This window comes from Danio rerio, chromosome 1 (assembly GCF_052040795.2).
Source record: "Danio rerio strain M-AB ecotype USA chromosome 1, GRCz13ab, whole genome shotgun sequence".
NCBI lineage: Eukaryota > Metazoa > Chordata > Actinopteri > Cypriniformes > Danionidae > Danio > Danio rerio.
In genome coordinates, this window is record NC_141021.1 from 42009638 (window position 1) to 42036906 (window position 27269).

The 27269-nt window shown below is 35.6% G+C and overlaps 1 protein-coding gene and 1 long non-coding RNA gene across 42 annotated transcripts in view; both read left to right on the plus strand.

Annotated features, from left to right (window-relative positions):
- Positions 1 to 27269, plus strand: part of tenm3 (teneurin transmembrane protein 3) — a 971756-nt gene that overhangs the window by 862915 nt on the left and 81572 nt on the right. For 31 of the 41 annotated variants that reach the window (XM_087235111.1, XM_087235107.2, XM_087235110.2 and 28 more), the window contains 4 exons: positions 9650 to 9855; positions 13395 to 13605; positions 23386 to 23487; positions 25788 to 25982. In XM_087235111.1, the coding sequence (XP_087091237.1) occupies positions 9650 to 9855; positions 13395 to 13605; positions 23386 to 23487; positions 25788 to 25982 (714 nt within the window). The remainder of the gene's footprint in view (positions 1 to 9649; positions 9856 to 13394; positions 13606 to 23385; positions 23488 to 25787; positions 25983 to 27269) is intronic. The other 10 variants (XM_087235101.1, XM_087235114.1, XM_087235118.1 and 7 more) reach the window with 1 other exon arrangement.
- Positions 14864 to 17538, plus strand: LOC137495621 (uncharacterized). Its single transcript, XR_015476742.1, has 6 exons — positions 14864 to 14908; positions 15470 to 15542; positions 16504 to 16637; positions 16762 to 16919; positions 17032 to 17127; positions 17299 to 17538. It is a non-coding gene; the product is annotated as an uncharacterized LOC137495621 (long non-coding RNA).

Here is a 27269-nt window from a genome sequence, read left to right on the forward strand (position 1 = left end):
GAAAATACAGTATAATACACGAATTTTTACAAATACAGTACATCGCTGTATATGTTGTTCGACGTCACACTAAATTCCCATAATGCAACGGTAAATACAGTTATTTACCGTAAAAGGAATTTGCAGTATTACACTGGGTGAAATACAGTAAATAACTGTGTAATTTACAGAAATGTCTAACAGTGTACTGTTTATACAAAAGGGATGTGCATCATGGTTGGAAACAATTGGCTGGGGGAAAAGCCTTCTTGCTGTTGTTTGCAGTGAAAACTTCTGTTTGTCGAAAAAATGCTGCTGTCTTAAAGTCTTAAAAATTCCATACAAAATGTAATGTTGTCATGTTTGCATAAAAGTTAGGAAATATTTATGAACAAGCAAAGTGAAGTAAAAAAAAATGTCAATGTTTCCCTGAGATATCTCTACTGGGAGACTCATGGATTTATTAACATTGCTGTTCTAAGCTGAAGTTGGTCCGTTCAAGTTTAAAAAATCTATCAGAAGGTGCTAATTTGAACAATTTATATTGATATTTAGTTAGTAATTCAGTTTAAAATGTAACAATGATTCTGATCAATTGATCATATTATAATGATTTAATCAATATTCCTGTAAAATACAGTATTTCTGAAATAGGTGATATCTGTATCAGAAGTAATGTTGTTAAAAACGGTAAATACATTGGTAAAATGCAAATATAAATATCAAACATCTTTTTTTGAAATGGTATATACACTCACTGGCCACTTTATTAGGTACACCTTACTAGTACCGAGTTGGACCCCCTTTTGCCTTCAAAACTGCCTTAATCCTTCGGATTCATCAAGGTACTGGAAATATTCCTCAGAGATTTTGGTCCATATTGATCCATCTCCCATTCCACAACATCCCAAAGGTGCTCTATTGGATTGAGAACTGGTGACTGTGGAGGTCATTTAAGCACAGTGAACTCATTGTCATGTTCAAGAAACCTGTCTGAAATGATTCGTGCTTTATGATATAGTGCAGTGATTCTCAAATTGTGGTACATGTTTCCCAAGTGGTACGCAGGCTTCCTTCTAGTGGTACGTGGAGGAATCGCTGAATAATTCAAGTAAAAAAATGAACACAGTTTTAACCCTTTGATGCGTACGATAACAACGATGTAATCAGGAAATTGATTTTAATAGGCTAAACTTTTAATTTTATTTACATTTTTCTAATGTTTGTTATGTATTCTATCATTTGAGGTTATTTTCCTCCCCATACTTATAACGGTTGTTGGGGCGTATCTTGTATTTTTATACCCCAATGTTGACAGGTATAGTTTAATCACTTGCTCCTCGGACACAAATAGCCTACTCTAACGAGCAGTAAGCAGATCTAATTTCTAATTTAAATATGCAAATCCAAATCATGTATTTAAAATACAAGTTAACCTTTAGATTTCAAAGATATACAAATAAGTCATATATACATGCAACATAGATTTCAAAATTAATCAAACAGAGCTATATATGAATATTATGACATACGGTATAACCTATATTTATGAGGTCCAAGAAACATTTGCAGGTTGTGATGAATAGGCTACTTTATGATAATACATTACATTAAAGTACAGCAGTTTTCCTTTAACTTTTTCACAGCCGTGCCATTTTTCATTAACTTTTAAAATCACATTTTAATTTAAACGTTGATGTTTTATTTATCTTTTTCTTACCTGTAAGTGTGTTATTGTTCAAACTATTTATAATGTTTAAAGTGGCTGACAATATTAAATATTCATAATATTAAGAATTAATCTGCCACGTCTGTGAACTGTGCAGAGCTGTAGCCGCTTAATTGTGCCTGCTATGTATTTTAATCCCTGTCATTATGGTGGTATTGGAGAGACCATTTTTTCTGAGGTGGTACTTGGTGAAAAAACTTTGAGAACCATTGATATAGTGCATTTTTTCTGCTTAAGTAGCTGGGAAGATGGGTACACTGTGGTCATAAAGGGATGTACATGGTCAGCTAATACTCAGGTAGTCTGTGGCATTGACACGATGCTCAATTGGTACTAATGGGCCCAAAGTGTGCCAAGACAATATCCCCTACACCATTACACCACCCCCACCAGCTTGAACCAATGATAAAAGGCTGGATGGATTCATGCTTTCATGTTTTTGATGCCAAATTCTGACCCTACCGTCCAAATGTTGCAGCAGAAATTGAGAATTGTCAGACCAGTCAACATTTTCCAATCTTCTATTGTCCAATTTTGGTCAGCCTGTGTAAATTGTAGCCTCAGTTTCCTGTTCTTAGCTGACAGGAGTGAAACTCATGTAGTTTTCTGCTTGTGTAGCCTGTCCGATTCAAGGTTGGACGTGTTGTGTGTTCAGAGATTCTCCTCTGCATACCTCAGTTGTAACAAGTTATTATTTTAGTTACTGTTGCCTTTCTGTCAGCTCGAACCAGTCTGGTCATTCTCCTCTGACCTCTGGCATCAGCAAGGAATTTGAGCCCACAGAGCTGCTGCTCACTGGATATTTTCTCTTTTTTGTAATCATTCTCTGTAAACTCTAGAGAAGGATGTGCTTGAAAATGCCATTAGGCTCACTACAAATGTGCGTTAATGAGCAGTTGGACAGGTGTATCTAATAAAGTGGCTGGTGAGTGTATCTACTGAAGACATCTTGAAAAATGCTAAAAGCCAAACATAACTATGGAAATAAACAGCTTAACAACATTTCAAAATGTCCTTGGTTGTGTTTAAAAGCTTAAAACAACTCTATATTGGTATTGTAAAAAACGAAGGAGAGTAAATCTGTAAATAAAATTTGTAGGTGTACACTAGCAATTCATTATTCCTTTATACGAGCCTATTAAATAACTGAGTCATTGACAATCAGTTCTTTGATCCTCAACAACTCAGCATTTTTTAAAATATTAGGTGGGCAAATGATATAATGACACATTTATCAGGACTGCCACTGAATGAACCAGCCATTTTAATGAATCAATTGAATGAATAATTAATTGACTCGCGCATTAAAACAGTGACTTGCTGTCACCGTCTTGCAATTTTTAACTTGATTTAATTGGATTGATGATATACCTGTAGTCTACTTCTCTTTTAATGTTCGTTTCTAATAAAATCTAGAGTTTGACCTAAACATTGTATTAAAATGCTCTTATAAAATTGCAAAATTCCACTGGAAGTCAATTTAAACTGCACAAATTGCTTGGTGATGGAAAATGCTATCACTGATGTACATTTTTGTAATTTTGTCTACAGCAGTTCTTGACAGCACTTAGTACCCAGTTGCATTTTTAATACGATGTGTCAAGTTAAAAATAGTTCTTTTAAAGAACCTGTGTTCAGTTCCATTCAGCTACGCTCTGTCTAGCCGTTTGAAAGGAAGAGTGCCTCCAGAGTCTTGACTCTTTTGCGGCTGTGGACAGAAAGTCATTGCGTGTGTGCAGTGTTGGAGCAAATTGCTGTCTAATGAGTCGTATAGTGAGACACCGGCGAAAGTCACACCGTATCCACTGACAAAATTAAAAATGAGGCCCCTTTTTGACATGTCTGACATGTTTGTGTATAGCTGAATGGCCGTGACTGAGTACTTGAGTACAAATGCTGTCACAAGCATCTTGTCATCTGTCAACTCTCCTTTCTTTTAATTTGTTCGGGATGAAAGAGCAGTAGTTATTAGATTATTCAAATATATGCTCTCATGATACTGTTGTGTCCACAGTTAGTAATTAAAGCAATTCAGACAACATCTATTATAATTATTTGATTATTATAATATTACTATAATTATAATTGTTTACTGTATATAAAATACTGTTACTCTATAGACTGATAGACTTAATAACCTGTTTTTATGTATTTTGTAGCATTGAGGTTATATGCAATTCTTTGATTCCTCCTCCTTAGCCAAATTACATCAACTTTGAGTGCTTTTGTTCAAACTATTTTATTGCCAGAAAGGCGACTCCCTCCCATCTCGATGTGCCATCGTTATCTTAAGAGAGACTGAACAGACACCTCACTGCCTCATTAATACAAGCTTCAGAAGGTTTAAGTAAGGATAGCAGACCCCTCCCCCTTGCACACCATAATGTACGACACATCACATACTGTAGGACAAAAATGAAACCCCCTTTTCCTTTGTAGACACACATACAAACATTCTTAACTAATGAAATGGACTTGTAGAAAACCAAATCTTACTCTTAAATGTGTAGAATGTTTAATCCTGCTTAATGTGTATTTAAAGTGTCATGATTGGTATCGTACTCCTTTTATTTCAAAACACATGATGCAGAATGCATTATAATAACTTATACAGCTTACATTCTTTCATACTGTGGGTTAAAGTTTACCCGCCCCTTCAGGGTGGATCCTCATTATGCGTATGAGTAGCCCAGAGACAAAGAAAATTTCCTGTGCAAATTTTCCTTTCACCCCATTAATCAGTCAGTTGAAAATAGGTTCCATTATTTTAAAGCAAGCAAATCGGGCAAAACACCACCAGGGAAGACCCCGTTTCTACCCACGTAAAGTCCACGTTTCTTATTTTCCGGCAAGTATAAATTCCGTTAAAGATCACACCTCAAGTATAGGCCCATCTACACCACAAACTTAACGCAATTGACAAGAGGACTTCTTGAGACTCCATCTTCCACGCATCAGAGAAAAAGGCTGATTTGTACTCCTGCGTATGGTCCGGTGCAGCCTTCATGTGGTCGCATAGCCCTCGCCGTGGCCAACGATGACGTGCACCTCTCAAAAAATGTAACTACACATCGCATCGACGCGTAGCACAAGCTCTGATTGGTCGGCTTGGTAGCAATGAAAAGTGTGGGAAAGGGTGTGTGCCACGCGAAACCCATTGGAGTGAGTGTTTACAAGTGTCGAGTCCCGTGAAGGAGCTCCAGATGGAAAGTTTTGTTTTGTGTTTACCTTATGAATAATGTTGTTGAACATTAAAATGAGCCAGTTTGACTCACTTCTACATTAAGGTAATATTCAGAAAAAACAGAACAACAGCGAAGAAACTCGAAACAGAGAACCATAAACACCTACTGCCAGCTAGCATTTCGGAAGAATTAATACAGAGCAATACAAACAGCATGCAGAAGTATAAATGCACGGCAATGCGCAGTGCAAGCATTGAGGGTCACGCCGATCACGACGAAGAAGTATAAACCAGTCCTCAGTCTCTGGAACTGAGTGGAATTTGCCATTCTTTTATCTCATTCATTCATTCATTTATTCATTCATTCATTTATTTTCTTTTAGGCTTAGTCCCTTTAATAATCTGGGGTTGCCACAGCGCAATGAACCGCCAACTTATTCAGCCTATGTTTTATGCAGCGGATGCCCTTCCAGCTACAACCCATCACTGGGAAACATCCATACACTACAAACCATATAGCTTACCCAATTCACCTTTGGACTTGTGGGGGAAACCAGAGCACTTGGAGAAAACACACGTGAACATGAGGAGAACATGCAAACTCCACACAGAAATGCCAACTGACCTAGCCAAGGCTCAAACCAGTGACATTTTTGCAGTGAGGCAAACGTGCTACCCACTGCGCCATCGTGACACTCCATTCTTTTATCTCAGTTCTCTATTTTCTTTTCTGTGTTTTTATGTACCTCATGTTTGTTTGTTATGTGTTAGAGTAGTCATTAAATCACGCTATAACCACTTTGGATTGTCTTTGGTTTGCCTCACAGAAATGGTGACTTTAACGACAAAAGATTCTTTCTACCAGCTTATTTAAGTTTAATAAAACTTGCAAAACTATTTTTCTATTTCACAAGGAGTAATATAATATAATTGTAATATAATATAATATTATAATATTAATAATTATAATATAATATAATATTCCCTTTCTAAATAAATAAGTCAGACGAGCATACAAAGTCATTGTTGTATTTATTTTGTTAAATTAACTATAATTCTGAATATTTACAATTAATAATAACTTGTTATTATTCATTAATATTCATAAATTTACATAATTTCATTACAATTTGTTCAATAATAAACAAGACCATACATGTTTGTGTTCATTTTATTTTCATATTAAATATATATTTGAACAATATAGTTTTGATCTACTTTGTTTTTTTGAACTGTTCTTTTAAAAGGCTAGCGGGTCATTTCTGTGCCAACAAAAAGAACAAATACCCTTCACTGTTTACAAAACTAGACACGCTCACAGAGACAAGTGTCATTTCTAAGGACATCCATTTCGGTGATATCTGTCAGATAGCACTGATATTTTATATGTGGCACACAGAAAAATATGCTTACAGCAGCACTGAATGTTATTCCGTGTCTTGCCCACAGAAACATGCGCACACATTTAAACAGCACAGATCAAGACGGTTTGGCAGATTGCATGGCTGAGATGAGGAGGGAAGCTCAAGAGAGAGAAATAGAAAGAGAAGTAGAGGGCTTTAGGGAGTCTTTGCATCAAGCCAAAACAAACCATCTACTTCTCTGCGATTCTCATGGGCAAATGCCAGTTCGATATCCATGTCCAAGAAACACCCCAGGCATCCCTGGCACACACGGAAAGCAAATCCCTTTTCTACTGGCATTCTTTAAACGCACCAGCCCCTCTTTTTTTATCCTGTGGACAATACTGTTGATCAGAGCTTCACAGATGGCTTCTCTCTCTTTGCTCCATAGAGCATTTAGGGCCACAGGCGAGCTCACATTAAAACTAACAGTCAGCAAGTCCTCTCTAATTACTCTTTCATTCACTCCAATGTGCTCTTTATGTAGCCGGCTGACTGCATTAGCAACACGCGTGCGGTTAGTGCCCGCGTGCTATGAAATTACGCAATAATAATTAATGCAGTATTAATGGCAGCTGCTCTCCATTAGCTAGCATATGAGCATAGCCTTTTCTCCTTCTCCCATTACCGCTCCATTCCGCTGTGCTGCCTTGTTACGTGTTGTGAGGTGCTGGAATATGCCGAAGCTTCTGTTGGTGAGTTTGTTGTGCGCTTGTGTGTGTGTGTGTGTAATGTCTAGACATTAGGTTTCCCGCTTGTTAAAGGAAGCGCTGCAGAGTCAAATCACTTCATTTACGGTTGATCTGTTACATTACCGCAATTGGATACTCCTGACAACTGCATTTGTGGCTGAGCTTCATGAAATCAGATGAGTGTCTTCTAAAACTACTCTAGCTAATAATAATTATTTGTTTTTGTTTTGCTTTGGGTTGTTGGATGACCCTCGTTCGTCTTTGCAACACATATTTCAGATATTTTAGATTTCATTTGAGACCTCCATCATCCTTCATAGATGTCAACAGCCCTGAAATGTTCAAAGCCCAGAAAATAAACCAAAACTATTGTCAAAACATTCCTTGTGACATCAGTGGTTAAACTGTAAATGAATGTCCAAAACCACGTGTGTGCAAAAAAGCTGTAAAAAGAAAGGGCATTGTGTGTTGTGCTGCTGGCTTGTAGCTTACTGTGATTCTGGAGACAGATCTGAATTTCAGTAGTCATGTCAAAGCAGTGACTAAATCAGCATACTATCATCTCAAAAACATTGCAAGAATTAGATGCTTTGTTTCCAGTGAGGACTTAAAGAAACCTGTTCATGCTTTTATCACCAGCACAATGGACTACTGGAATGGACTCCTCACTGGCCTTCCCAAAAAGACAGTCAGACAGTTGCAGATCAACCAGAATGCTGCTGCCAGGATTCTGACCAGAGCCTCTACTTGTCTATAAATCACTAAATGGCCTATGGCCTATACAGATAAGCTCACTGCATACAAACCTAACAGATCCCTCAGATTATTAGGATCATATAAACTAGAAATCCCAGGAGTTCATTCAAAGTAAGGTGAATCAGTCTTCAGCTACAACATCACCCGCTGCTGGAGTCAGCTTCCAGGAATGATCAGATGTGCTCCAACATTATGTACATTTAAATCTAGACTGAAAACACATGGATTTAGATATGCCTTTACTGAATGAGCACTGTGCTAGGTCCAACAGATCACACTAATAAGTCTTTCTTTTCTTTTTCATTCCTTTAAATCCTGTTTTAAAACATTTTTATCTGTTATTAATCATATTTTTTTTCTTTTAATTGTTTTTTATTTTCTTGAATTACTTTGAATGACCATTTTGTATGAAATGTGCTATATAGATAAACTTGCCTTGCCTTACTGGCAGCACATTATAAATACATTCACAATTGCACACTATTTAAAAAATGCATTTTCCTTTTCTTGACTTTCTAAAAGACCATGAAATATGAATGCATTTTGCATAATGTTAGCATGATTATGTTGATCGAGAACATTAAAATCATACTAATAAGAAACTGCATTGACCATAGGCTAGAGCTGTTGTTTTTACGGCACAACTTTGCAATGCCAATTGCGAATGTTCATTAAGAACTATGATTTTAAGAAACATTGAATTGTTGAACAGTTTTGCTAACGATGGAAAGTAGTTGGCTAATGATGCTTTTGGGAAATTCACCCCACAGCTACAAACAGAGAAAAAACGGTTTATGAAGTATAATTGTATTTTTAAAAAAGTGTTGTTGATTTTTCTATACTCTTTTCTTCGGCAATTTATAGTCTTGGTGCTTATCTTGGGAGCGTGGGTCACAAAGCATTGGATTAAAGATGGTAATTAACTGCCATGTGAAGCGATTTAATGATTTCTGACATTAGATTATTCTGGTTTACCTCATGAATGTTTGATCACACTTGAGGCTATAGTAAGAGTCACAAGAACATTGGCACACAAACATTTATAATATGCTGCTAATGGAGGAATTCACGGACCATTTCATTAGGATAATCACACATAGTTACCTTTGGATACAATTGATCGCTTATCATTTTTATTGAACATATTAAAGGGATAGTTCACTCAAGACTGAAGATTCTGTCATTTGCTTAATTTTGATTTGTACCAAAAAAGTTTGAGAATTTTTTTTGTTCAGTTGAAAACAACATATAATATTTTGAAGAATTTTGGAAACCTGTAACTATTGACTTCTTTAGTATTTTTTTTTTTTTTTTAACTGTGGATGTTGATGGTTACAGATTTACAACAATCTACAAAATATCTTCTTTTTTGTTCAACACAAAAAAAAACTTAAATTGGTTTAGAATGAGTCAAGGTTGAGCAAATCAATGACAGCATTTTCCATTTTAGATTACCTATCTGTTTAAACAACCATTAACTGACTGTGATGTGAGCAAGCTACTGCATTGTTGATTGTAGTCCTTGCTGCTGGTTTCTAAAATGTTGTTGGTTTCCATTCCTACAGTCACAGCACTTACATGATTACAAATGAAATTCATTGCATGTGAACAATGCACTAAAGACGAACAATTATCAAAGCATGAATCAAACTTCCTTGCAATGCCAAAAATGGCATGGCTTAACATGGCCCTCCACACATCATTTTTTAATTATGTCTTTGTATACAACCAGAGGCAGATCATATAGAAGAGGGAAATTGCTTACAGTTACGATTAGCTTGTTCTTCATCAGTCATTTGGTTGACTGCAGTATTTCAAAGGAAGAGATTACATGGTCTGAAAAATCTCTTCCTGTAAGTACTTAGCATAAATACACATGTCTCTAACAAATTTCATCTTTCTCTAGAAGTCTACTTTCAAGAGAACAACACTATAGACACGGGCGAGGTGGATGTGGGCCGAAGAGCAGTACAGGACGTGCCTCCTGGAACTTTCTGGCGCACTCAGCTCTTCATTGACCAGCCGCAATCCCTCAAGTTCAACATCTCTGTCCAGAGAGGGGCACTGGTGGGGGTCTACGGTCGGAAAGGCCTGCCTCCCACACACACTCAGGTATTAAAGACAAATTTTTGTTCATTTAATTGGAGTCTGATGTTTATTCATTCATTCATTCATTCATTTTCGGCTCAATCCCTTTATTAATCCGGGGTTACCACAGCGGAATAAACCGCCAACTTATCCAGAATATGTTTTACGCATCGGATGCCCTTCCAGCTGCAACCCATTACAGGAAAACATCCATGCACACTCATTCAATACGCACACAAACAATACAGACAATTTAGCCTAACCTATTTACCTATAGCGCATGTCTTTGGACTTGTGGGGGAACCCGGAGCACCCAGAGGAAACCCACACTAACACGGGGAGAACATGCAAACTCCACACAGAAATGCCAACTGACACAGCAACCTTCTTGCTTGTCACCGTGCAGCCCAGTCTAATGTTTAAATTAGTGGTATTTAACATTACATTTTCTCATAATGTTTAGTAACTGACATAAATACTGTAGATTTAACCCATTAATGTAATGAATTAGTTATTGAGGTAAATATTACGTGTTAAAAAAATTTAATACATTTAATGCACCTGCCCCTCCCCAGACCTATTCATGTCATTTCATTTCGTAAAGTCGAGCGCTGATGAGCATGATTCAAAAAAGTGCTCACCGCATGTTGGAGCCTATAGAATGCAATTATATGTCCCTACAATTTCCAAAAGATATTAGGCAAAAATACCTTGCATAAACAGGATATCTGCTGGGTCTTAAAATGTCCTAAATCTCAAAAACTAAATTTTAGGCCTTAAAAAGTCTTAAATTTACTGAAATATTGTGTTGTAGGTTTCACATCTTTTTTTAAACAGGTCTTAATTTTCCTTTGTCCATGTATAGCTACCCAATCTGGCCAACAGGCATGCAATAAATTTTGTAAACAATAAAACTTTTAACTTTTTTTTTTACCATAATGGTTTAATTATTTTTCTTACAATAACATTTGTTCCTGGACAGACTGATGTGCATACATTTAGTTTATTATAGTTTTAAAACCTTAAAGTTTTAATTTTTTTATTTATAAGAAAGGTTATGTTGAAATTAAGTGTATACAACTATTTAATTCAATTCAATTCACTTTTATTTGTATAGCGCTTTTACAATGTAGATTGTGTCAAAGGAGCTTAACATAAAAGATCATAGCAAATTGAAACACTGTAGTCCAGTATTTAGTGATTCAAGTTAAGTTCAGCTCAGTTCAGCGTGGTCTTCTAATCCCTACCGAGGGCCCAAACACTGAAGAGCATATCTATCGATGCGCAGCTCTACCGATCCCAAACCACGCAAGCCAGTGGCGAAGGCGGAGATAGAAAAAAACTTCACCAATTGACGAGTGAAGAAAAAAAGCCTTGAGAGAAATCAGACTCAGTTGGGCACGACCAGTTTAATTTCTCTGCTGGCCAAACGTCTTCTGCAGAGCTGCAATCTCAGCAGCGGAGGCAGGAAGCTGGGCCTCAGCGAAGACTCGTCTGTCCCTGGAGCTTTACAGGAATCAGTCTCATGCTCTCCACTTCTCCAGGACCACCACAGCAGCTGCTCAGGATACGGCCTGGTCCAGGATATGGAAACCTTGGGATCATCTCGTCGCTAATCTTGGATCATTCAGTGACTCTGCAAAGTCTGAGGGCCTCGGGAAGAGTATCCCCTGGTGGAAATAGAGAATAATGAGAATAATTAGCCTAGAGCTTGTTGTTTTGACACAATATTAAAAATGTAAAATTTGCTCAATTAACTAACATTTTTTTTAATTTAGTTATTATTAAATTGTCACGTTTTATAGTTTGATAGGACAAAAAATCTTTTCTAACTGTGCCATTCAAAAAACTCATTAGTGTTTAGCCCTATATATGTCTAAAATTTCATTCATAGTAATCTTAAAAATGACTTAAAAAGTCTTAAATTTAACTTGCTGAAACCTGCAGAAACCCTGATTAAGGATATAGTTTAGCACTATCACGCAAGGGCTGTTTTCTTAATAAAAAATAATAATTAATTGAAAACCCTAATTTTACATTAGGTTAGCAAGTCATTAAGTACATTTACATGGACACCGATATACTCAGATTTAATATGATTAAGACCCTATTCGGGTTAGAAGTCTACCATGTAAACATGTAATCTACCACCCTGATCATATTATTGTCTTATTCAGATTAAGGCAAATAATTAGATCACTGATGACCATTTAAACATAATCATTGAGATGCTTACTGCATTAGTTTGAAATGCCATGCAACATTTTTAAGAAAATGTTCTCCACTGACCTGAAGAGGTTTCACTGACCCACAGGGGTCTGCTGTGTTTGGACGGTCTCTGTGGGTGACAAATGACATTTGAAAGTAGCACCACTGCATCCTCTTCGATGCCCACTGATTTTCTAAATTTTTCGAATTTTGAAGGAGACTGTTTTTCACATTGGTAATTATCTACATTTCCATTCATTATTACAGTCATAGTTCACACTGTAACCGCATGTAAGAAATACCAAGACACCTGCTATTCCAATTACCGTCATCCTAGCAAATGAGGCTCACAGATCTGCTACAAATGAGAGACCGCAAACTTTACTTTAGGGCCGTCAGTTTTGACACACTTTCAAACGTGACCTTCAGAGCTACACACGGTAGAGCCAGACAATCCCCATGCAATTTCCATCTGCCACGTCTCTCTAATTCAAACGTGAAGCGATTCATACTTCTATGCATGTTTTGCTTGGCTTTGATTAAAAACTGTACTTGGCCTTCGAAAGCAAACCAATTATTTCTCCTTGTCCTGTTTCTTTCTTTTTGCCAAGCAACAACAGCGCTCAGGCTTCTTCAAGGGTACATCACAAAACCCATAAATGCTTAATAGAGGTAATTGGCAGTGGAGTCCTCTACAATAAGAGTCGATAGCACTGACCCACTGCTTTAATTGCCACACATGAATCAATATGTTTCTTAAAGGCTGAATAAAGGATAGGTTGAAGTTCTATTGACAGAGAGAGGCGTGGAGATTTCTGTTTCCCCCACTGATCGAAATGTCTTCTTGTTTTGTCAGGCGCTGCCTTGTAATTTCTTTGCTCACTTATTCTCCTGAATATAAGCAAGTTAAACTCATCAGGCCTTGACTCAAACTCTCTCTCTCTCTCTCTCTCTGTGAGCAGTGTGTTGATGTGACAAAAAGCTTATAACGTCATAAAGCATTTCTAAAATGGAGCGTCATTTTAAAGATCTTCCTCTATCGCTCACAAAGAGAATAACAAAAAGCAGCCACTTGATTCCAAATATTTCTCTTGGAATATGTTCGCAAACATCAATTTCACACAATTGATATGTATTAGAGCCACAAGCTCTTCTTACAAAACAATTTTCTGACATTGTAGTGTATAACAAAACACATCAGAGTCCAGAAACGCTGCGCAGGTATGTTCAAATCAAATATATGTGGAGCTGCAGTGAATATATGCTGTTACTGCACTATGCTGCGACCTACACATAACTACGTCTGTGATTAGAATGGGATTTGATTTGTTTTGTGTGTGTGTTTTTGTGTACAGTATGACTTTGTGGAGCTGCTGGATGGCAGTCGTCTGATAGCAAAAGAGAAGCGTGGACTGGTGGAAGTGGAAGGAGCAGCCAGGAAGGCTCGTTCAGTTAATGTTCATGAGGCAGAGTTCATCCGATTCCTGGACTCGGGCACCTGGCACCTCGCCTTCTACAATGACGGCAAGAACGCAGAGCAAGTCTCCTACAACACCATCATCATAGGTATAGGATCACTTTTTATCTACATATGTATTTATAGTCAATATTAGGATTATTATGATTATAAACATTTTAAGAGCTCTATTTATCGGCTGCTATTCAGAATTGCGACAGTGACCGTGTTAACCAGTTAGATTTATGTGCTCCTAATAAAGCGCTAGGTGATCTTGGAACATTCTTTAATTATTCTGAAGCACATGATCATCAGGTTTTACACATGAGTTCTTGCACCTTGAGTGCTGCTGTCAGTAAGAACGGGCATTCAAAACGTTATGAGACGTTAAAAAATGTTTGCAGTTATGTGAAGTAACAAATTACAAATATTTAAATTACTGTCATTGAGAAGTTTTTCTCAGGAATTGTACTTAACTAGTTTAAAAAATGTGCACCTTTACTTTCACTTGAGTACATTTTTAGTGCTGTATCAGTACTTTTACTCCACTGTTTTCCTTCAACCTGTAGGCACTACTTTATTATTTTTCTTTTCTGTGGTGATTGGCTAGTAGAGAAGAAGTACTAAACAGTTCTGTAATTGCCGTCCAATCAAATCGAACAAAGTAAATTGCATTATACAGAACAACTTCATGACAAAATTGTTGCACGCAATGACCGAGAGACTGTTTAGACTGCATGCCACTGATGAGAAAATGGCGAATGTCTAATGCACTATAGAAATGGACTACAGAATATTACGTTTTCACACACACATGCACAAATCGATGCATCAACCAACAATAGCGTAACACCTGATTTATGCTTTCACCTGGTACCGTGTTGCAGACCTCCGCTGACTGCGCACGCACCTCACAGAATGGACGAGGCTTTTATACTTGACCCCTTCGGCATTGTGATATTCTTTAAAACAACAGGGGGTGGTCAAAAGAAACCCACGGTAAAGTCAAACGGATGAACAGGGAAGTAGAAAGTTTCCACAACTACGTCATGTCATTAATATAGTTCAAGATTTTGAAACTAATAATTTGTATATACACTGTAAACCCTAATGCTGTAACTAATTAATTGAATTGAGTACTATTAACTTAAATCATTAAAATTCGTTTATCTTAATTAACCTTGATGAGTATTTAGAACTTTTTCTTATTTTTGAGTTTGAAAAAATTTAATCTTTCAAGTAAGGTGAACAATTCTGCTGGGTTTAATTTATACAAAATGTCTCTTTAAAGTTTCATTAACTCAAAATCTGTCAGCCCAGTGATTTTGCGTCTGACGTCATCCAGGTTCACGTACGTGCTCATGCTTCATTCGTTTTTTTCAAGATGGCGGATCGGCCTCGCTTCACACTACAGTAAGTAAAATATTTACAAATCCAAGAAATATTAAATGTATGTTTTAATTAATATAATCACAGTAACAGTTCAATGTAATGTACAGTTAATCAGGGTGCGTTTACATGTCGTACATTACAGAAAACATGTTTAGCCTCACTTGTTGCTAACTAACGTTAACATTGCTGTTTAAAAAGTTAGAATCAGTGCAACGTTAGCGTTAGTTGTTACGTGTTAACTCTGAATTTTAACAGAGTGTGATAAAGACAAAAATATTTAAAATCGGCAGATTACATTTTTCAAAAAAATTTTAATCTTGGCGCGACTGTGCCATTTCTCAGCCTGTGCTGAAGTTGTCATGGAGACGCGCGCTCTCACAACCGCATGTCATGGCGCTGCGCTGAACTCCATCCAGTGTGTGAATGTGGTATTATCTTTGCAATCTGTAGGCACTTCGGAAACGAAAGGCGCAAGAAACATAACGTTAATCATAACTCAAATGATCTCCGCCTAAACACTTAACGGTATTTTCTGATGACGCGCAAAAACGTAGTCTCAAAACTTAACTCTGTCACACGCAGCTTGTTGCTTGCTGATCCATGTATGAGGATAGCCTGACGGAGAACATTTAAGCTGCGCTCCTCACCTAAGCAGGTACAGAGCAGAGCTTCAATTTACACTACCACATTGAGATAAAGTTGGTTTTATATTCATACATTCATTTAGTAACAACTTGTGACTCGCTCCATAAATTGTTTACCATGGTACTTTGTCTATTCGTTCTGAAATCACATGCAAGTATGACATAAAAACAACATTACACTAAATGCACTATTTTTTTTGACTGAACAATGTTGTACTTTGAAAGTCATTGGCTGCTAATATGATTTCACCATTAAGAATATGCAAAAATTACCTTTCTGAAATTATATTATTAAGGAGAAAGTCTGAATGTGTAAATATAAAACTAACTTTACCTCAATCACCAGCACTGATCAACACTTTATATTTCCTCGCGCTTAAGACGACATCTCTGCATATCAATGATTACCTGATTAATGCGATCAGTTAAATGAGTTTAAATGTCATTTAGGTCAAATGTATTTTAAAGGTATGATAAAAGTTTTTTTTTTTTTTTTCAATCTATTTTTTAAAATGTTTACTCTGGAGAGAATATAAACAGCCTAAAAAACAAAGTATGCATATCTATAACACATTAATACAAAATTATGTTATTAAATAAAATAATAACAAAACAAAATATTCAAAACGTGGTAAACAAGACGTAGTTTTCTGATGTGCAAATTTTGTAGCTTAAAATATATTTATATCTTAAAAATATAAATATTTTAGTCTATATATTTTTACATCATTAGACAATAAGGTAAGTTTTGTTATTTCTAGCTTTTAAAATCAGGCCTTAAATTTCTTTGTCGTCCTATTCAGTTTTAGAAATTTCAATACTGTTTAAATTAAATCTGTGTTCATCAAATCAAAGCAACTAACATGATAATCAGCTCTATTGCTAACCGTTTTGGAGGTTAACGTTAGACATCATGCAATTGTACTACTTCCACTCTCAGCTAAATGACACTGTGACTTTGTGTACTTACAGAATTGAAGGTCGGGTGTTGCTGACTACAGATAGGAACTACAAGGAAAGTGAAACTTCAGCTAGACCTTGAGTTCAGTTTACAACATGAAGATCCTGCTTTCAACATCTGATCAACACCTGATTTTTTATCTGAGGTAAAAAATAGATAAGTAAATGAAACATAATAATAATATTAATAAATTTTTTTCTAGAATTGTATATTTTGTGGTGTGGGTTTGTTTTATGAAATTCTCTCTTGTTTCTTTTTGCTGTTTGCAGAGTACCAACATGTTACAAATGAGAATTTTCCCCACAAATTCTTTGCACAACTGGACCACCACCTATTTCATTTGATGACAATTTCAAGGCAAACAGCATCCAAAACTGGCAAGACAGCAGATACCCTGGCTAATCTTTTAAAGGCTTATGATGAGCAGGTATGTTTGGGGTCACGTGTTAAAGTATACATTAAAATATAATTTGAATTTTTTTTTTTTTTTTTATTGATTTAACTTCATTTATTCATCATTTATTATACTTGATTTCCAGGAACTGAATGATGTCAGTTCATGACGGACTACTCTTATCAGAGGTCTTTTGGTCTTGCTGCGTGAGCGTGACTTAAGATTCTTTAGGAACACCCTGGTAAGACTTCATTCATTCTTTTCACAATTAGGCATGTTTAATAAAAAGATGAAAGTTTTGAAAACTTTTACTTAACATATTTGTAATCACGGATAGTTGATGAATCATATAATATTGGCTCAGTCATTTTGATACTGTCCTTACATTAATATCCTTGAATTATATTTTTAGATTGATAATCCTGCTGACTGAAGATGCTTTATTGGCCCTGCATTCACTGAGGGTCTCTGTTGTCCTGAAGAATGAATTGGACACCACCCACAGCACACTTCCAGACCTTTCTTGTCTTGTATGGATTAATGTATGCTCTTCACATAATATATAGTAAAGGACTTTGAACTTGTGCAAAAAGTTTTGCTTGGCATGGATGATGGAAAATAAAAAGTCTCGTAGCATGGAAACCTTAAAGAATGAGTTGATTGTTTTTTTTTTTTTTACTTAATAAAGACTGTCTCTGGGGTAGTAACTTCACCTTTAATTCGTAAGGGTGCATTTTATTATATATAGGGATAGTTTGTCCAAATGTAAAATTCTGTCATTTACTAACTCTTCACTTGTCCCAAACCTGCTTGAATTTCTTGTTTCTGTTGAACACAAAAGTTAAGCAAAGCTGACAACCTGTAACCACTGACTTTCTAATAGGAAAACAAATACTGTGGAAATCGGTGGTTACAGGTCTCAGCTTTTTTTTTTTTGGTCAAAAATAACCTTTTAAGTGTTCAACAGAAGAAAGAAACTTAAACAGGTTTGGAATAAGTAAATGACAGAATCATAGTTCAACCAAGACTGAATATATATATATATGCTCTCCGTCAAACAGAAATTGGGGGAAAAAATAAATGGGGGCGAATAATTCTGACTTCAACGATATATATATATATATATATATATATATATATATATATATATATATATATATATATATATATATATATATATATATATATATATATATATACAGTTTCTGTGTAGTTTACACTAAACGAGTCACTTCACAGAATGTGCACTTATTATTTTTTTAACGAATGCCTTATTTTATTTGTGAAACTGACGATGGAGAAGTTAATTTTAAAAAATGCTATCAAAATGTATGAGCTGGGTGATTTAAGTATTTAAAGTTGAAAGAAATTAAAGCAATTAAGTTAATTGGTATTAAATGTATGAGCTGGGTGACTAAGTATTTAAAGTTTGGAAAAATTAAAACAATTAAGTTAATTGGTATTAAAATGTATGAGCTGGGTGACTTAAGTATTTAAAGTTTGGAAAAATTAAAACAATTAAGTTAATTGGTATTAAATGTATGAGCTGGGTGACTAAGTATTTAAAGTTTGGAAAAATTAAAACAATTAAGTTAATTGGTATTAAAATGTATGAGCTGGGTGACTTAAGTATTTAAAGTTTGGAAAAATTAAAACAATTAAGTTAATTGCAATTAAAACGTATAAGCTGAGTAACTTGGGTATTTTAAGTTAGGTGAAGTGTCTTGCATGAGTACAACAAACTCAAAACTTAATGTTTCTGTTTACTTAAAATAGATAATTTCATAACTTAAAAAATTTGACGTAACTGATTACCTCAAATTTTTTGAGTTTTGTCAACTTATTCGGGATTACAGTGTATAATAACTTTAATAAAAAGTTATTTTATAGATTATAAAGATTTTTATAACCATTTAAGATTTGTTTTTAATTCAAACTATGATGCATCACTTGCTTTTGTTCAAATCTTAGACAGTTCCACCTTTTTAAGTTTATTAAAATTTTAATAACAATAGAACATGGGTTACTCTACAAATATATATTTTTTTTATTATGGCAAAAATAAATGCAAAAAAAAAAAAGGGTTACTTACCAAAAAATACAGACTTTTTTATTTAACCCACTCAACAATTTAAACATTACTGTCTGGCTAGTTTGTCATCTACTGATATGCTAAAAAGGCAATAATGGTCCAACATTCCTGACCGTTATCGCCAAAAAAGTCTAAAAACAGGGCATCAGTATGTTATAAACTCATCAGTATGTTATAAACTGATAGGTTCAAAAAGTTCTTTCCAGTTATCAAAGAAATAATTTGTGACTTCATTTTAGTTTTGTAACCATTAAATTGTGTTGAATTCACAACTGTAACATATACATCAGTGTAAAACCTATGAATGGTGGAAAAACACAGTAACTGTGTATTAACTGTGTATTAAAACCACTTGGGTCTCCACTTTCGCCATGTCCTCTCTTTTTGGTTTTAACAAACTTATCCCTCAGGTTTTTCCAAACTTTTACAAAAACTGTCCTCCTTTCCCTCCTTTTACTGTTCCAATTTCTAGGCAAGAATTATTGATCATCTGGTTATCCCTGTGATCACACATGGACAGATCATAAAGATGTCTGTACAGGCATACCTGTTTCAGAAAAAATTACTTCAAATTGATTCAGATTCAACTCAAATGAAACGTGGCACCGTGCTAACTGTTCGCTCAAGTCTTAAAGAAATGTGCATTCCGCCAAAGTGAACTTCCGCAAACACAGTGATGACATCACATTTGCTGCGCACTCAAGCAAACTAGCGTACACGTCGAGTATAAACCAGGCTTTTAAAAACTTTTAAAAGAGCTACTTTTTACTCATACTTAGTAATATTTACAACAGATACTAATATTTACTTTTACTCTACTTGCACTACATAAGTAATGGGTAATAGAACTTTAACTTGAGTAGAATTTTTCAGTAATTTTCCCACCACTAAATGTTTGTAATATTTTAGATTGTTAATGCATATTTGCATGCATGAAAAACAAATGTATTCAATATTTCAAGTACCATTCAAAGGTTTGGGCAAAGATACTTTCAACTAGGATGCAATAAATTGATCAAAAGTAACATTTAAGATTTTTTTTTTATAAAACAGGAGCCACAGTTTCTATTTTAAATAAATGTGGTTCTGAACTTTCTGTTCATCAAAGAGTTCTGAGAAAAATGCATCCTAGTTTTCACATAATTATTAAAATGCAAAAGCTGTTTTCAACATTGATAATAATAAGAACCAGTATTAATAATTGAGCAGCGAATCAGCATATTATATTTCTGAAAGATAATGTGACACTAAAGATAATAAATCACACATTAAAAACGCTCCATTAAAATTGTAATATTTAATAATGCTGTTTTTACTTTCTCAAATAAATCCAGTCTTCTTTCAAACACATCAAAAGAAAGTTTAAATATTCCAAACATTTTGTGCTGCAAATTATACATCTTTCAGTCTCTGAGTGGATTTCTCATACATTCACAGAGAAAGCTACAGAGCCTGTGTGCCTGTTCACAGATGAGTGTGTATAATGACGGTCAGAGCCGTATCGATCTGTGTTTTAAGTGGCTTGTGGGCGGCAGCTGATTCAAAGTGTTGCCTGGTGACCTGCAGGACCTTTGCGCTTGCTTTCTCTCGCTTTCCCTCACCTTCTCTTTCCCCTTCCCTTTCCCGTCTTCTCTCACCTCCATCATGAACTCATAAAAAATAGGCTTCGGCCAAAGTAATTTCCTTTAAAATTCGATCACAAAGACCAGAACATGAAAAATGATCAGTGGGACTGTAGCCAGTGCCCTCTTTTAAAAGCGGCTTGATTATGCTTCAATGAGTAAAAAGTTAACCTTTTGAAAATGAAAATTGATTATTTCTGTGTAGCGAGATAATACGGTCCTGCAGTGAGCTCTGCTAAACGCTTCGCTGGTGTCATAACAGCGAAGCTGGTGACAAGAGACCGGTGCAGTTCATTACCCTGTCAGAATTGACTTAGATACCAATGTGCTGCTTCTTTTAATGAAAGTATTGACAGGTGATGTCACAATTATTGATGTCAGCTTGGGAATAGGCGCAGCAAGCATTGTAGAAGTGTGGATTAGATCTATGATTGCATATTTCTGTGCATTTAGTTGTATGTTGGTATGGTGTTCTTTTATATAACAGCTAGTTCCAGTTGTCAACTCTGAGTGATTGATAAGTATTCCTTGAGTGCTGATGTAACTGACAGCTTTCTCGATTTTCTGCATATCATTTTGCTGCGTTTGCATGTCCCGGACAATCTGTGTTTAGGTCTGAAGTAGTCAGCAAGGGGGTCAAAAAAGTTTAAAGAAAATAACTTTAAAATAACAGTGAGTGTGATGATTATAATCTGACAAAGTTGCCAAATTATTACATTATTATTGTTAGGAATGAAATAATAATCTTTAATTATTAGAAGTAAAATAAATATTTTTTTCTTCTGAACGGATAGAAAGTTCTTGTAATAAAGCAGGAGGATTTATCATCTATTGTTTTTGCAGGTTACATCCAGGATTTGAAATTGAAATAGCCAGATTATCAAAGTCACAGATTAGATTGAAGTATTTACTTTTAGATCTCATTTTGAATCACAGAATCACCTTCAGATTTACAATACTCTTTAATTTACAGTAGTAATTGGGTGATTCTCATCATTGACTCCAGAGATTTGTTCCAAAATGCTGATTTATTTCAAAACAAAACAATATGTATATATGCAGGTTAAGACTATTTTGCTTTAAATTTATTATTGTGAAACTTATTGTGAAATTTCTATCACAGTTTTTACAATTCCGCGATTCAATCCAACAAAAAGTCTACAAAAAGTCTCAACTTTTTGTAATCCTGCAAGATTCTTAATTTAAACACAAAATAATGGCATAAAAGTAAACCATCTTAGAAAACATCCAATTCCAAACCATATACTCAAATTATATTTATTCAATTAATTGTTTTACCTGACTTATAAACGTTGCATACACACGTGATGTATTTGAGTGTGTCTCGAAAAAGGACGTCTTACCTGCGCCCTCACAATCATTACATTACATGAGAATGGGGGGCAATTGTTTTCAGCCTGTGCAGTAAACAGACAGGGATCTAGCGTGAGTGATTTACATGTGAAGTCGATGCAAATATGCGATTAGTCATCCTGTGGCTCAAATCGAGTAATTAACAAATTGCAAATTGAGTGTTTTGTGTGATTGACGTGATTCAGACGGCAAAAGAAAGTTTGAAAACATTTAACAAACGGAGCAATTAAAAAGATAGAAAAGCAAGCTGCTTACAATGATGGCGATTGATTCAAGGAAGATGGGAGCTGGACGTGATCGATTTGAAGGACATCAGTTGTGCTTTTACGTATATGGCTGGTAGCCTGTTATGATATGGGTCAAATTAATAAATGATTTCCTGCCGTTGATGAGCGAAATCGCTTTCATGCCATTGATGAGTTTTACGGCAATCCGTGTTTTAGGTGTATTACAGTAGGGTAAGCCCAAACGCATGTCCTGAGTAAGGTACATGATGTCAGATGCTCCTGGGAGTAAAATCTGAGAAGGAGAATGTAAGATTGTCATACAACCTTCCTTTGGCTTAATCCCTATCGTTTTAGATCTGTTTTATATCTTGTCTTGACTAGAGCCAAAATATAGAATATATAAAAAAAAAAAATTTTCTTTTTATAAATATTAATCACAAAATTGTTTGCAAATTTCTGAGAAATACCACGACAAAATCTGTCATTTTTTATCGCAAAAAAAATCACAAAAAACTAGGGGTCTGAACATAATATCACGGCTTTGATTACCTGAGAAAAACTGATTTGTTACGTGTGATATAGCAGTACTCAAACATGTAATTCATCCAATAAGTAATCAACAAGTGGCGTTGATATTGCATAGCTGAAACAAAAGTGTATTTTTTATTGTATTAACTTTGTGCTGCTATCCTTACACTAAAGTGGTACCATAACTATTAATATTATTTAAATGTACATATGTAAACTAGAACAGATAAGAGTGAGTGTCTTTATGAACTTGGACAATTCAGAAAGTTTTTTTCAGAGTTGCTTAGGGTCAAACAATAATGAATTATTCGGGCCAAAAAAAATAAAAAATTCAATAGAAAGTCCCTACTATGACAGAAAAACAAATGTGTGTGTACGTGTGTTTTAATGGCCATCCAGCAGTGTAAAGAAAGCTCCAAGCAGAGCGTCTGGCTGCTAATTGGTGGTAATAATGCTCTGATTGGTTCATTAAGGCAGAGTAAGCTTAGATGCAGGTTTTTGTTAATCACGCATCTGGCACTCCTTTAATTAAAGATGGGGGGGTCTGAATGTCTACTAATTTCCACAGACTGTCTCCTCAATTAGTAGTTTTCTCGCTCTCCATTCCTCCTTCTTGCTGTGGCTCCCTCTCATGCGTTTTATTTTTTTCCCCACAGACACCCTCACCGAGTGTCCACACAACTGCCATGGAAACGGAGACTGTCGCACGGGTACATGCCATTGTTTCCCAGGGTTCCTTGGGCCTGATTGCTCGCGAGGTATGCTCTCTTACACACACACACACACACACACACACACACACACACACACACACACAGTCACACATGACTCTCTAGAGAAATAAACAACCAATGTCGCTATTCATAATTGGTTTCAGATTGTCATTTGAGCAAGTACGGCTGGCTAGCAGGCTTTTGGTGGGACTCAATTCCCAAGCCTGAATGGCTTCTTATTACCAGTAGGAATCAACAATTAGTTCTATTTCCATGTTTGTTTTTATTTTGTTTTCTCATTTTTTTATTTTGTTGTTGAATTATTTGGTTGTACTATTTTTTTTTTTCCTTTTCACCATACGCTTGTTTGCTTAGTGTGTCAGTCTGGTTTACAAATGAATAGAGCTAATATTCATTACCAGGTAGGGCTGGACAATGTGACCATAAAATCTTGCGGGTGTTTTTTCTTCTTTTGGCTGCACATGTACACTACTGGTTATAAGTTTGGGCTCAATTTTTTTTCTTTTTTTTGTGTAAAGAAAATTATTCTGTTCATCAAGGCGGCATTTATTAAGTGTAAACAAAAATTCTTATTTATTTAAAATTCTTATATTTATTTACATTTTTAAAAACTGCATTCCTATTGTATGTAGTTTCAAATGAAAAATTACTCCAGTCATTATTGCTTTTATTACTATTAACATTGATAATAATAATAATAATAATAATAATAATAATAATAATAATAATAATAATAATAATAATAATATTAATAATAATTTATAATAGAGTGATTTCTAAAGGATCATGTGACACTGAAGACTGGAGTATTGAAGCTGATCAATTATAAAATTATAAATTATTAAACTATAAATTATTAAATTAAATTCTAAACTACTTTTGAGCAGTTATTTTATAGTGCAATAACATTTCACAACTTTACAATTTGTACTTTTGATTAAATAAATGCAGCCTTGGTGAGCAGAAGAAGCTTATTTTAAAGCATTTAAAAATCCTACTAACCCCAAACTTTTGGTAGTGTATGTATTTTAAAAAGTCTTTAAAGAGTGTGGGAAGTTCACCCAATTATCTAAATTACCTCTTCATAATTTGGTTTTAACCTTTGAGTTTCTTTCTTCAGTTGAACACAGATGAAGATATTTTGAAGAATGCTGTTGGCTGGTATCTTCCGACTTCCATAGTAGGAAAAAAAATTGGCCAGCCAGAAGAGTGCCAGCTACCATAGTTTTTAAAAAATTAAATAAATAAATGTACATATTAGTGCCCTCCACCTGTGCTGATATACAGCTATATTGCACTGCTACAAGTGTGATATTGCATTTATACAACAGTTCGATGGCATAATTGTTTGTATAAATAAAGAAAATCAAACACACTTTCATAAACCCTTTTGTACAAGGAACTACTTTCTTCCACCACTTAATGCCGAAAAAGCCAGAGCAAAGCAAACACTACCAATTTCTGTGGTGTAAATACATTTATTCATTCATTTTCTTGTTGGCTTAGCCCCTTTATTAATCCGGAATCACCACAGTGGAATGAACCGCCAACTTATCCAGCACCTTTTTACACAGCGGATGCCCTTCCAGCCGCAACCCATCTCTGGAAAACATCCACACACACATTCACACACACACACTATGGACAATTTAGCCTACCCAATTCACCTGTACCGCATGTCTTTGGACCTGTGGGGGAAACCCTCGTGAATGCAGGGAGAACATGCAAACTCCACACTGAAACGCTAACTATGCAGAGGGTCGAACCAGCGACCTTCTTGCTGTCTTTATCACCATCTATCTATAAATATTTAAAATAGGCACTATCCTTGTAAATAAATTACATGGTTGCAATCTAAACATCTACATTCTAGACTGAAAAAAGCCTCAAAAGTACATTATGTTGTCCAACAGCAGCCATATTGTCAAACTGCTTGTCGCTTGTTTTTGTGTTCAAAAGAAGAAAGAAACTCAAACAGCTTTGAAAAAGTGAGTAAATTAAGTCAGAATTTAATTGCTCTAATATAATGAATGGCTCATGCTTAGAACGATTTTACAAACTTTTCCTACAGCAGCTAATTCCTTTTTTACACATGCGCTCATATCAGGCTACTGCCTCATCAAATATAGTTAAAAAAATATGTTAATATATTGCACAAACTTGATATATCACTTCTAATAGCAGGTTTTTAAGAGATCACTTGTATTTAAAATGAACACTGGTTAAATGTTAAATGTCAACAAACTACTTTCATGGCATTTTTCCTGTCTTTAAGCCACTTTTCTATATGCGTTTATATGTTTTTATTGTTGTTTTTTCCAAAGCCGCTTGTCCAGTGCTGTGCAGTGGCAATGGCCAGTACTCCAGGGGGCGCTGTCTTTGTTACAGTGGCTGGAAGGGGACAGAATGTGACGTTCCCAGCAACCAGTGCATCGATATTCACTGCAGTGGACATGGAATCTGTATCATGGGCACCTGCGCCTGCAACACAGGCTATAAAGGAGACAACTGCGAAGAAGGTCAGAGACGCAAATCAAAACTGAGCCAGTTTATATGAATAACATTCTATTACAAATCATTTCTTACAAATCAATATTTCTGACTTCACAGGCAGAGCCTTTGTACAATGGTCTGATGTTAGAAAACAGTTTATTTGTTATGCAGATTTTTTTAGCTGTTTCCCCCCCTTACAGGCATCTTCAGCATCTCAAGTCTCAGTTCATAAGAGACCCATCAGAAGCCCTAATGGAAGCATTTATCTAACACTGCTATTTCCAGCGTTCTTGCCATTAAACCCCACCGCATTACACCATCAAAGATGTGCAAGATAATGTGTTATCAACGTGATCGCTGATTACCCATTGGTTCGAGGAGGGATTGATTTTTTTTTCGACTCTTGAAGTGTTTGAAAGCTCCGTCTCTGTGGACACGGACATGTTTCCAGCAGACCTGATAAAAAGAGAGCAAAAGGGAGAGACAGAAGGGCTTGTTCGAGAGCCTGAGAGAGAGAAAAATCTGTCCAGTTTATATCGCCTTTCAGCGTCACTTTGCTTAATGAGGAGCCTAACGCCTTGTCTGTAGCCATCAAAGAGACTCTTCTCCCTGTGACCTTCTTTGATAATTTACTGTCCCTGCAATAATCATTACCCATGAGTTAATAGTTCAATATTCCAGAAACAATTGCCATTCTCCACTTCACAGAGCAAATAATTACATTGATGTCCCTGCTGATGTGCAGGTCCCTTAGCCATCAGCCTCGTGAGTGGGGGAAAAATGCTAGATTGCAATTGATTTTTCTTAATTAGCAAAATTAGCTTTGTGCGTATTGTTTATGTTAGCATGACTCGGCACACAGCACATTTAGCGCTCGGTGTGCTGGGTTTGGATTTTAATATTTTTTCCCCTTGTAAGCCAGAAAGATTTCATTCCTGCTGCTCGATTGTAATGATTTGGCATGACCTGCAAAACACATACATCTCCATACCCGGAGAGAGAGCGACAAATGCAATTTATGGAGCCAACTTTATTTTCTGCTCATGAATTACCCTGTTGTCAATCAATGGCATGATTAAGCCCTATCAACTACCACACAATCGGGGGAATTAAGGGTTACTGAACCTCAGCCATATCCCTAGGGCTATTAAACATAAACAAATACACACTTGCACAGTAGCCCCTTATGTCTTTGCAAAAGGAACTCTGCAAATTCGGCCCTGCTCACACCCCAGTCAACCTAAAAACTGCTTTCCCATCTGTAGCAATGGACTTGCTCTCTAACACATTCTTTGAGAGCACATTGAGCGGCA